At 38.1% G+C, this 12,457-nt stretch overlaps 1 protein-coding gene across 1 annotated transcript in view; it reads left to right on the forward strand.

The window, feature by feature from the left end:
• Positions 1–12,457, forward strand: part of KCNK2 (potassium two pore domain channel subfamily K member 2) — a gene marked incomplete at its 5' end in the record, with an annotated part of 105,889 nt that overhangs the window by 41,828 nt on the left and 51,604 nt on the right. Inside the window, one exon of the mRNA XM_084284027.1 lies at positions 652–769. Coding sequence (XP_084140153.1) covers positions 652–769 — 118 coding nt within the window. The remainder of the gene's footprint in view (positions 1–651; positions 770–12,457) is intronic.

The raw sequence follows: 12,457 nt of genomic DNA on the forward strand, positions 1-12,457 counted from the left end.
TTCATTTCAGCTGCTGGAACTGAATTTTTCAAGGACGACATTTATGAAGTATATAGTTGTATAAACTTGGAGATACGTGTTTAGTACTTGACTCTGGATTTGTTATTAATATAGTGGAAGTTTTATAATCATAAGTGTAATTATAAATCTTTAATTACTGAATCATATGTTCTACAGAAGTGTTTCAATTAATTGGAGTTAATTTGATCCGAAATAATGTATGGAAATTTTTCTTTTAAAATGACTGTGTTTTAACAAATACATCTGCTTACCTAACTCAATAGAGGAATATTTGGGGAAGCTTTACTTGCAATTCTTTGTTTAATGCATCATTTTATTCACCAAATAGTTACAACACTTAAAATAATTGTGTTTGTCATCTAGTTAAGGTGACTTTTATGGACTTTGTGGATTTTGTATTCATTTTGTGTTAGGGGTCTAGAGCTCACAGCTCTGCAGCCCGCTGACATGCTCAGGTGTGCTCTGAAGTTTAATTCCTATCCTGACTGAGTGATAAAACTCAAACAGCCCAACACCCATTCTTTGCTGGTTTATTGCTTTGGTTAAGTAAGTGACTTATCAAAATACTGTGTAATGTGTATTAATATCCTTGTTTCATGAATATTGACAAAAATCTTTTTAAACTTGCAGCAAGTAGTGGCAGCAATAAATGCAGGAATCATACCTTTAGGAAACACATCTACTCAGATCAGTCACTGGGACTTGGGAAGTTCCTTCTTCTTTGCTGGCACTGTTATTACCACCATAGGTAGGACACAGCTTATTATCTTTTCATAGTAACTAAAGAAACTCTTTTGATTTCAAATGTGTGCATATATTTGTCAATGGTATATCTTCCAAATCTTTTTTTTTTTTTTTTTTTTTTTTTTTTTAAGCAAAGAGTTACTTTTTAGCTGCAGGGGCATATGTGAGAGCTCTCTTTAACATAGCTGAGTAAATGACTGCAACAGAAGAAAAAATGTTGCTGTAGGTTTCTGTGAGGTGACTAGAAGAGGCTGTGGAAACATTTTCTAGGGGGAATTTGGTCAACTGTGTAATTGTAAGTGTTAAATAGGGCATGATTTAAAGCACATGTGCATTAAACCTTGATGGAGATGTATGGAGTTTCAGGTCTGTATAATCCCACTCTATGTTTTCTCTGTTTTGATTAAGATGACAACATGGTAAAGATTCAGTTCAGTGTACTCAGTTATGAGCACTGTATTGATGGACAGACTTACAGTCAGGGGCTTACTTTGAGGCTTCTGTTGCATTCAGGAAGGACCAAAGCTGTACGGTGATTTGTTCATAGACACAAGTTCAGTGAGCTTTCTGCATCCTCTCTGCATGCAAGAGCCACTGTCCCTCTGGGCAGGTGTGAGCAGGAGCAGTGTTTGACCTTTCAGTTTCTTCCCCTTGACTAGAATATAGTGCACACGGTAGACAGTTCAAAGATGTAGCATAGCTCCCAGGTCACAGGAGGGGCATCCACAGAGGGGGATATAAATTTGAAGAAATCAGATAAAAACAAAATAAGACCTACATTGTCAGAATAATGTATAAACAACTGTTTCACTGTTGCACTTATTATCTCTGTGTAATATTTATATGCACATTGTGAAGGAAGGGGTGTTCTTTTCACATACCTTTGTTTTTTCTTTGTGTACAAGTGCAAACATAGTTTTGTGTGTTTGTGTGTGTACATGCCTATGCATACGTATAAATATTGTGTCTAGGTAGAATATTTTTTCACATCCAGTGAAACTACAACACAGATTTAGTGAAAGCAAAGGGTCAAATTCTGACTTTACTAAGGTTAGAAACAAACTCACTAATTTTAAGAACTGAAAAATGAAATTTTATCAGATTATAACCAAGACAAGCAAAAGCCGTGGAAGGATAGCTATACAATCAATCTTATGTTATCTTCTTCTGACAGCATGAAGCTTGATGTTGTAATTTTAGCCTCTATTTTAAACTGCATATTTATTAATACTGGCCAATGTCTTTTGCAGTTCACTATGTTTTGCTTCTAAATTACTTACCCCTTACTCTTTAGGATATTTTAATGAACGCATATCATTGCAAGTATGTATCCATGGTCCTGTAGAAAGTGCTTAGCATTTGTTTCAGTTGCAAATAGGAATAAAAAAGTAGGAAAAATGTCCAGGGAATTAAATGATTCAAAAAATTGTCTGAAAGCAGTGGAACATTTTGTTTCACTATTTCATTTCTAAATAAAACTTTAAGGTCCTTCAGAATCAAAATGTTTCCTGATTTAATTTATTGACCTGATACCACCAAAACATGTGTCCTGCTTAGAGGAGAGAGGGGCATCTGCAAACGGATCCAGTCCTCTGGTCTGCTGTCCCCAGGAGGCAAGATAACCCAATAGGAAATACATTTGAAAATTAGTATTTCAGGTCATTTCTGCAAACCAGAGTAGTCAGAAGGTCAAACTAGACAACTCTAAATCTTTATTTCAGGTTTTGTGATAGAAAACGTAAGGAAAAAGTCTAAGAAAAAGTATTCTGAGAAATATCTTGGCTTTGGACCAGCCGTGCTTTTCATCAGAAAGCCTTCTGATGAACGCTCGCAATCAGTTACAGTTTTTGGGTTTGTTTCTTAGGATCTCTGAATTGTATGTGTACATTAATGCTGTTGCATATTTGTTACTGTCTTGTTGCTGTGAACCATCTTCCTGATGGTTCAAAGGGCTTGCAATGTGACACAAAAAGGAGGTGTCATGAAAAGCCTTTGGAATTGTGGCTCTCCCAGAAAAATGTTGATGAGCATGATGGTTGGCTGTATTTTCACTATTCTTTATATTATGACAGGCCATCAGCTGCATTTGTGTTCACAACGTGAGCTTTTCATATATGAGTAACCTTTTGAAAGTGAAGGCATTCCTTCCAACTTGGGGGCATATGGTTATCATAGAATTTGATATTTGAAATTCTCAAGAGTCTAAAAATGCAGTTTATGAGCATCTCCAGAGAGCTGCTGTAAGTTTCATCCAAACACTATGGATAGATACTCTCTGTGGACCAAGACATGACCTTATAAATTCGGAAAACAGCTTTGCAGAAATAATTTATGAGCAATATTTATAAGTATGAATAAAATTATAAATATTATGTCCTTCAGACTGAATGCCTCAAAGAAGTACTTGAATAGAAGGAAAAAAAAAATTACTACCACCTACAGAAAATGATAGCTTTCCAGTGTTGCAGCAGATTCTCTAGTTTCCCAAACCTCTTATTACTATAATTTTACCTTATCATTAGCCCACACACCTCCTGCTGATATCTTGGAATCCAAGAAATTTTAGTGAAACCAATAGTTTATTTATGGATAGTTTTTTTTTCCAAACCTTTCCTCAATGACAGTACCATTTGTATCCACCAAATATTTGGTTCCTGGGGAGAGGAGATCATAAATAAAGACTTTAGCACTTACCTAAGCAACAAGTATTGTCTTACAGTTACTGTTATTATTGTATTATACCAATGGCAAGCATGTAAGTGAAAAATCATGACACTGTATTTCAGTGGCTGTTGGCAGAACCATGTGTCCTTTCTTACTGCTCTGAATTTCCTGTAGGCTGCTGAAAGGCTTTCTGATGGTGACGTGTATTTACCGAGGGTCAAAGCCAGCTAAAAAAAGCAGAGGTAATACTAGAGAAAGCATGGTGTGGCATTTTTTAACTATTTTTAAAATTCTGTTTTAATCCTTCATATTATCTAGTAAATGTTACTGTATGTATAATAAAATTTTAAACTCAGTTTTACTAGAATATTATTTGCCATTTATTGCTAGATCTTTCCTAGGAAGTGGATTTAATACAGAGGCCAGTGTCAAACAATTTCACAAGACTCTATTTAATAGAAAAGATCCTTTTTAGCCTTTTTGCCATATTTGAGTGGACTGATTTTGGCTTTGCATTTATTACTGTGCAACAGCATCAAGAAGCTACCTTGTGGGTTATGGGCTTAGTTTGCTTAGTTAGGTTTTCTTACTTGTGGATGTGTTTCTAGGATAAATATGGCTCATCTCGACAAAGAAATATGGAACTATGTGATTACTCTGTGTGTATGGAACACTTTCAGGTAATCCCTAAGAGGGAAAATGGTAACAGAGGGATATGGGAATGCAGAGGTTGTTTGTGAAATATATTGTTGCATTGTTCCCTGGGATACAATGTGCTGCAAAGCACAGAAGACACTCTTTTTTTTCTACCTGAAAATGTCATTATTCACTCAGTTCTGTTCTAAGACCACATGTCTATAGAAAAGAAAGAAAGAAAGAAACAAACAAACAAAAAACAAGATTGAGGGGAAAAGCATAAAAAAATGGTAACTCAATCAATCAAATCAGTCAACTAAAGACCGTCATTGCCTTGGTTTGTTACGTGACTATCGAGATGGGAAACTGGCTGGAAATAGTATTGCATTCTTAGTTAAAATCTAAAGAAATTTTCACCTAGTTTTGTGATTGGTTTTATTCAAAAACCAGCTGAAGCCGGTGCTGAGGAAGGATGGTAAATAATCTTTCTGTCACTTTTTTTTTTTTTTTTTATCTGAGGGCTCATAATTGTCCTTCGATGTGCATTTTTATTCTCTAGATTGTTTCCTTCAATAGGTTGCTTAACTCAGAAATGCACAGTCAGCCTCCCTCCCTCCCCAGCAATTTATATCTTAGGTCCTGAGAAAGTTTCTTATGGGCAACAGGGTAGGGAAGGAGACCTTTCTTGCTGCAAGCTTGAGACCTTTATCTAGAAAAATCAAAAAACAAAGTAGACATGCCAAGATATTTAGTTTAGTGGCCTTTCTCATAAGTGACTGCTGTCTCAGCACATAAACAATGTCAGAAACCATATAATGAAAACTTCTAGTAGACTCCTACAGATCAAATAGCCGTACTATTTCTGCTGTTATTCCAGTTGGTCTGTAATGACATTTTCAAGCACCACAAGCAGATATATAGTAGAGATGGCACTTTGGAGTCCTGGAAGATGGAGTATCTTGAATAGCAGTTGTGAGTGTGTCAGGAATCCCAGCAACCTCCTCAACGGTTGTAGTTTTCAGGAGCATGTCTTTCCAAACAGAGCTGCGTCTATGCAAGGATGAGTTCTTGGAGCTCCTGAGTACCTGAGAGCTAGATGATACTTGGCAGCTCTATTGATGTCCAAATCCCAGAGTTCTTAATAACTTTCTCAACAAATCAAAAAGGAAGAATACATAATTTCTTTTTTGTGCTTTCCCACTTTCAATTTATTTATTTATTTTTTTACTAGCCCTTGATTTTTGAACCCAGGCTTCTCATAGGCACTTGAAACTGAACCTCTAGAGAAGTTCAGTTCTGACTGAGCTTTAAGTTAGCTTCATGTAGCTACCTACTGTAGTACTGCTATGTTCTTTGGGTCCAAAGCCTAGCAACGATCATTGCAGAGTGCAAAGGAATATGAATCTTAAATAACAAAACCAAAACAATAATGATGATGATAATAATAACAACAATACAATTATTTCTAAATATTTCTAAATATTTTAGGGAACAATTTTGAATAGCAAACAGGTAAAACTATGAAATATGTTTAATATTTTTAACTAGAAATCTGAACTCAATTTGTCACTTGATTTGCAATTAGTTATGTAGGTTCAAAAGCAATTTCACTGTAAGGAATACTTTTTCTGCCATTTTCCAACTGCCTGGACACAAGCTTCTCCTGTGAAGTCAGGCTATTTTAAAAGGTCTTATTACATTGCCTATTAATTTGAAAAAATAATGAAATTCTGCTGATAAATCTGACCCTTCTAGCACAATTTCACTGCCTTTTTGAAATACAAAGTAAAAGAATAATGTGTTGATAACTGAAATACACAAAATATGTTTGATGTTTTTGAAGGATAAATACTGTTGGTAATCTAAATGCGTTACCTGTTATGCTAGATAATAAAGATAAAAACTGCAAGTGATGCTGAAAAAATTGTTCCCTTAGTTCAGAAAAGTAGCAAGTATCACAAATGTATCTTAGAATGTTTTTTGTTGTCTTTGTTTTTGTTTTTGTATCTGCTTTTGTCACCAAAGAAGAGACTGAGTTTTTCTCAGCTTTTCTTGTGGTGTGTAATTTCACTAAAACAGAAATAGTAACAACCATCTTTAAAAACAACAACAACAATAAAAAGACCTTTAAGTGTCCACTTTTTTTTTTTTTTTCCTAAAAAACTTTCCCTCCAATATCTCCTAAACAAAATAAAGTGTTCAGATTATCTTAAATGTCGATTTTTTCATATTTTTCAGTTAGCTACCCCTCAGACTTTTGAGTGGAGTTATGGACTCCTTCAGACTTTCTTTTTAATCTTCTTCTGTGATTCCTGCATAAGAGACCCACATCTACCATACAGCACAGACCACATGTTGAGAACTGGAGCAGAACTAGTCTGGGAAGGCAGTACGCCTTGGTTATTTCCAAAAGTAGATGCTATTGAGGATGAGCTTAAAAAAAATTATTTCAAAAGATTACTCCAGTTTGCTGGATATCAGAATATAAATGCTGGGGTTTCTGTGCCTTGTGTGTTTGAAAGGGAAAAGTGGTGAAACAAACAAAAGAGAATGAAGTGCAAATGCAGAGGTGATTGAGGAAGGGAGTCATGAAAACCTCCTAAAAGTACATAACATGAAATATATTTGCCTGAAAATTATTCTGCTACATGATTTTCCCCATCAGATCTGCATTTGGGACAATGACTTACGTGAGCCTGGCTTCATGGTGGACACTGAAGCACATGCCTTTTGAGGATCTGTTTCTCTGAAGGTTCCTCAACTCAATATCATCTTCTTTGGCTCCCTTTCAAATGCAACAATTTAGGTTTCAGTAAAGTAGGGCCATGGATCTTATGGATCTTAGCTTGGATGCATGTCCAGGTTTCATATAGCTCCCAGTGTAGGTGTACCGGGGGGAAAGCTGAGTATAACCAGTTGGTTAGACCAGCTGTAGAGCAATGCAGAAAAACAGTGGTTAGGAGTTAGAAGATGAAGATGCAGTAGTGAGAGATTGCTGGGAAATGAGGTGGAAATGATCCTTCCGTCTCTTACTCTATGGAGGAGTCTGTAGAAAGTAACAGTAATTTCATATCTGCTTGCAAAGTGTGTTAAATATGTATATCTCATTTGACCAAATATTAATGGAAAGAACAATTTTGTTTAAAAAAATCCCCCAAGATCTCTTCAGAATTCAGTCCTTTGTCTCGGTTTGTGCTGTGCCCCCACACTGTGGTTCCAGAGAGAAGATGGTGGAGCTAAAACTGCTTTTTTCTCTCCTTTTTTTTTTTTTTTTTCCCATTTTATTTTTTCTCCTTCAATTCTTTTATTGCTCCTGTAAAGAATTTGACCCAGTTATTGGCAGTTGACAAATAGTGGCTCACTTGTGCTCTGAGGATTTGACAACAAAATTCTCCAGATATTTCATCCTTACTGAGCATATTTCCTTCCAGAACAGTACCAACTAAGCAAGATTTCCTCTGTAATTATTTCTCCAAGGAACAGTGAGTAGAGAGCGTATTACTACCGTGCCCTCAATTTTCTCCTGCATTTGTTCAGGCAGTATGAAAGAGAGCTTATCTGACTCCAATGGTGAGGAAATAACACTTGGACCATACGAGGTTCAGAAGTAATAAATTAGAATAACACTGCTGGGAGTTAGGGGACCTGGAACAATGGTGCTGGAAACACTATGGTGAATAGCTGAAAGGAAATAATATTAGATGAAGAGCTCAGTCAGAGACATTGAAGGATTGTGTATCAGAAAAGGTGTGAGTAGAATGAGAGAAAAGGTGAGCCTCACTGACCACAAAGACTGAGACTAAGAGAAGGCGAGGACCAAGTTTTCCTTGTGCATGCCAGAATACCTCACAATGCTAAATTTGGCTCTAAAAGCTAAGAAATGTAAGTTTATGGCATGGAACACAGTTTTAATTGCACAGATACTTGCTATTTTTTCTATTATCTCCTTTTTGGTACACCAATGTTTGACATACAGGTATCTGATAAACTGGAGGCACTTGCATGTTCTGTGGGCCATATTCAAAACAGAAAGCATATGATATTTCTTGTGATATTGTTACTTCAAATTATTAGCTATATCAGAAAAGCTCAGGCCAGTATCGCCTCTTAGTAGTGTGAATGTACAAGGGAATTTCTGTTGACATGACAAGATTCTGGAGAGAAACTTTACAATGGTTGGTATAAAGGAATGCTGTCTCTTGAGAAAAAGCAGTAACATCAATGACATTTTGTATCACCTTTCATATCTTTTTTTTTTTTTTTTCACTTATTTTTTTTACAAATTTTTGGTCTTTTAATACTGATTTAGAGGACTACCAACTATTTACTTGTCTTGTAAAACTGAATTTCCAAATATATTTGTACTCTGAAATATTTTTTTGCAGCCACTGGAATCTTTTCAGCATTGACATGAATTCATTAAAAACTGTTTTTGTCCAAGTAGCCTTTTTATTTTCACTGAGAAACATCCTCCTAGGCAGCACTGGTGATTTTATTTTGGTTTGGTGTCTGTTTCTTGTTGGACCTTGCAAAGGATGGAGATGTAAGATTTCTACAGTTTGATGTGCATGCACATTCTAACCTTTTAATTTTCCTTTTCCTAAGAAACAGCAAACAGTTGTGTTAAAACAAATTGCCAGGCACGCAACTTTCCATGCTTCTTCTGCATCTTCTGTAATTTCCTAAAAACCAGACTACATGGTTCTGCTCTAGTCCTGCTGTGGAGTGAAAATGTCAATTTGTCAGTTGTGGCACAGTCCCCAATTTACGCTGCAAATGAGCACTGAAATTTTCACAGCTTATTCTCTTAATGCTCGTGTGCTAATGGAACAGGATTTTATTTTCTTTATTTAGATTTCTCATCATCAACTGATCAGTGCAGGGTTTCTGAGCCTACCAATTGCATCCATTTTAATTTCCAAGTTCTGAAAGCTTGTTGTTATCAATAAAGGAAAGGCTGCCAGGAAGAGGTGCTGAATACAGTTACACTGTTTGCAGAACACTAGGATAAGTGAAATTATTTCCTGCTTCCCTTTTTGTTTATTTTCATAATTACATCAGTAGCGGTGCAACTAACCATGAGAACCTCAAATCCTGAAAGCAAACAAGAAGCACAGGATTTGGGAAAATTCAGAAAGAAAAAAAAAAAGTAAACGTTTTGTGCTTTGTTTCTACTAGCCATGAAGTAACAAAATTGGAGCCACTGAGTGCACAGTGCTTAGAGGTCAAAATAAAAGCACTTGTATTTGTATATCCGACCAGGATGATCTGCTAGTAAACTCTGCTTTGACTACGTTAATCTCTTTACCATGATACACTGCTTTGTTCAAAGCTGTTTGCACTTACTATTTAGTTGAGCTAATCAGGACCAGCTTTTAAAAAGGAGATGGCAGCCATAATCAATACCAGATTTTTTTTAATTATTACTACTCTCTAACAATCTAAGATTAGCATGTTGGGCAGCAACCTGCTTTGAAAGTGAAGCTGATCATCTCAGCTGGGGTTCCTACATGCTGATTGCTTTAAAAAGCAAGGCACTTACCTAGCTGCCTTTTAGCAGAAAAGTTCTGGGTTCTGGAAGCTAGAATATCTGTTGTTAAGTGGTTTTGTGAATCTGTGCAAAAGGCATATTGTTTTATACCAGGTGAGAACCTGCCCACTGTAAGGCATATTGTTTTCACAGAATCAGAATCACAGAATTTCTAGATTGGAAGAGACCTCAAGATCATTGAGTCCAACCTCTGACCTAACGCTAGCAGTCCCCACTAAATCATATCCCTAAGCTCTACATCTAAACGTCTTTTGAAGACTTCCAGGGATGGTGACTCCACCACTTCCCTGGGCAGCCTGTTCCAATGCCTCACAACCCTTTCAGTAAAGAAGTTCTTCCTAACATCTAACCTAAAACTCCCCTGGCTCAACTTAAGCCCATTCCCCCTCGTCCTGTCACCAGGCACGTGGGAGAACAGACCAACCCCCACCTCGCCACAGCCTCCCTTGAGGTACCTATAGAGAGCGATAAGGTCGCCCCTGAGCCTCCTCTTCTCCAGGCTGAACAAGCCCAGCTCCCTCAGCCGCTCCTCGTAGGACTTGTTCTCCAGGCCCCTCACCAGCTTCGTTGCCCTTCTCTGCACCCGCTCAAGCACCTCGATGTCCTTCTTGTAGCGAGGGGCCCAAAACTGAACACAGTACTCGAGGTGCGGCCTCACCAGAGCTGAGTACAGGGGGACGATCACCTCCCTAGCCCTGCTGGTCACACTGTTCCTGATACAAGCCAGGATGCCGTTGGCCTTCTTGGCCACCTGAGCACACTGCTGGCTCATATTCAGCCGACTATCCACCATCACTCCCAGGTCCTTCTCTGCCTGGCAGCTCTCCAACCATTCCTCTCCCAGCCTGTAGCTCTGCTTGGGGTTATTGCGCCCCAGGTGCAGGACCTGGCACTTGGCCTTGTTGAACTTCATGCAGTTGACCTCAGCCCATCGGTGCAGCCTATCCAGATCCTCCTGCAGAGCTTTCCTACCCTCAAGCAGATCGACACACGCACCTAACTTGGTGTCATCTGCGAACTTACTGAGGGTGCACTCGATGCCCTCGTCCAGATCATCGATGAAGATATTAAAGAGGACCGGCCCCAGCACCGAGCCCTGGGGGACGCCACTAGTGACTGGCCTCCAACTGGACTTGGCTCCATTCACCACGACTCTTTGGGCCCGGCTATCCAGCCAGTTTCTAACCCAACGAAGCGTGCGCCAGTCCAAGCCTAGGGCAGCCAGTTTCTTGAGGAGAATGCTGTGGGAGACAGTGTCAAAAGCCTTGCTGAAGTCAAGGTAGACCACATCCACAGCCTTTCCCTCATCCACCCAGCGCGTCACTTTGTCATAGAAGGAGATCAGGTTTGTCAAGCAGGACCTGCCTTTCATAAACCCATGCTGACTGGGCCTGATCGCCTGCTTGCCCTGCAAGTGCTGCGTGATGACTCTCAGGAGGATCTGCTCCATGAGCTTCCCTGGCACTGAGGTCAAACTGACAGGCTTGTAGTTTCCCGGGTCAGTCCTCCGGCCCTTCTTGTAGATGGTTGTAGGTTTTATACCAGGTGAGAACCTGCCCACTGTAAGTCTCCCTCTGTTCAGTTTGTTTACTTTAAATTACGTTGATATGGTGGCCATGGTATGTCATGGCAATTTTTATTCCTGTAAACTAAACTCTGAAAAAGATTGCTTACATTGCATGGAGGTTTACTTGGTCATCTTCTCCCAAGCCCCAGGAGCACCTCTTGGTGCCCTGGCTGGTTGGTGCAGGGGAGTGGCAAGTGGCCAGGGAATAGCTGTGCCTGGGTATTCAGTGTTGCACTGAACTGGAGAACCAGCATCCACCAAACAATAGACTCAATTGATTAGGATAGACTCTAGGCTACCACTTAACTCAAATGTGTGAATGTGATCCAGGCTGTATCATTCCAATCACTATTACCCACGTCCTGAGCCAGCTTTTCACCAGTGTGCTTGCCAAATGCATTTACCTCTAGGAGGTAAATTCTCAGGCTGTGCCTAGGTCAGGAAGATAGCTATGCTGCAGAAACATCTAAAACTATGTTCAAAGAGCTGGCAAACAAGTAAGAGTCTAACATTAATATGTATTTTATCAATTGCTTGTTTGTCTGGAAGTGAGGTTTATGTTGGATTTGAGACTGCTTTTTTTTTTTTTAATTTCAGTGCTACGTTAAAATGTAAGTTAAGTTTCATTGCATTCTTCCCTGTGTAAAACAGTATAAAGATCACCTATTTTTTTTTTTTATTTTTTTTTTTGTGGCTACTTTTTGTTTTAGCTCTAACTGTAGAAGCACAGGACATAGAATTTGGTTCTGTGAAATTAAAAAATGTCTTTCAGTTCCTGTTTTTTAAAAGCTGCATACAGTATCTAAGACATTCAGTCTATATAACCTGATATGAGAAAGTACTTCTTAAACTCATGGGTTCTGTTTTAATGATATTTGAGATATCTTTCTTCTCACATTCTTTGGAGGAAAAAAAAAAGTTGTACTGACAGTCTAGAATGACTTAGGGGTATCTTGAAGTGAGATATGGGTAGTATAAAATCTGATGTGTTGTGCCCCTGGCATTAGGGTGTAAAATAGCATTAAAGTATCACTACAGTGTGTGAGAATATCCATTAGCATTTTATAATAGCATTTCTTTTTTTATACATTGAGAACTCTCTGTATTTTATAGATTTCTTATTATTACTAGCTTGGTTCCATTAAAAAAAAAAAAAAAGTCAAAAGCAACAAAAAAAAAAATCTGACCCACAACTGGAAAAAAAAGGAGGAAAGCTAGTTGTAAATGTAGGCAAAGAAGAAATTTAAAAAAAATACTTTTTTCTTTTTTCTTTT

The sequence above is a fragment of the Netta rufina genome, assembly GCF_964035555.1.
Source record: "Netta rufina genome assembly, chromosome: 3".
NCBI lineage: Eukaryota > Metazoa > Chordata > Aves > Anseriformes > Anatidae > Netta > Netta rufina.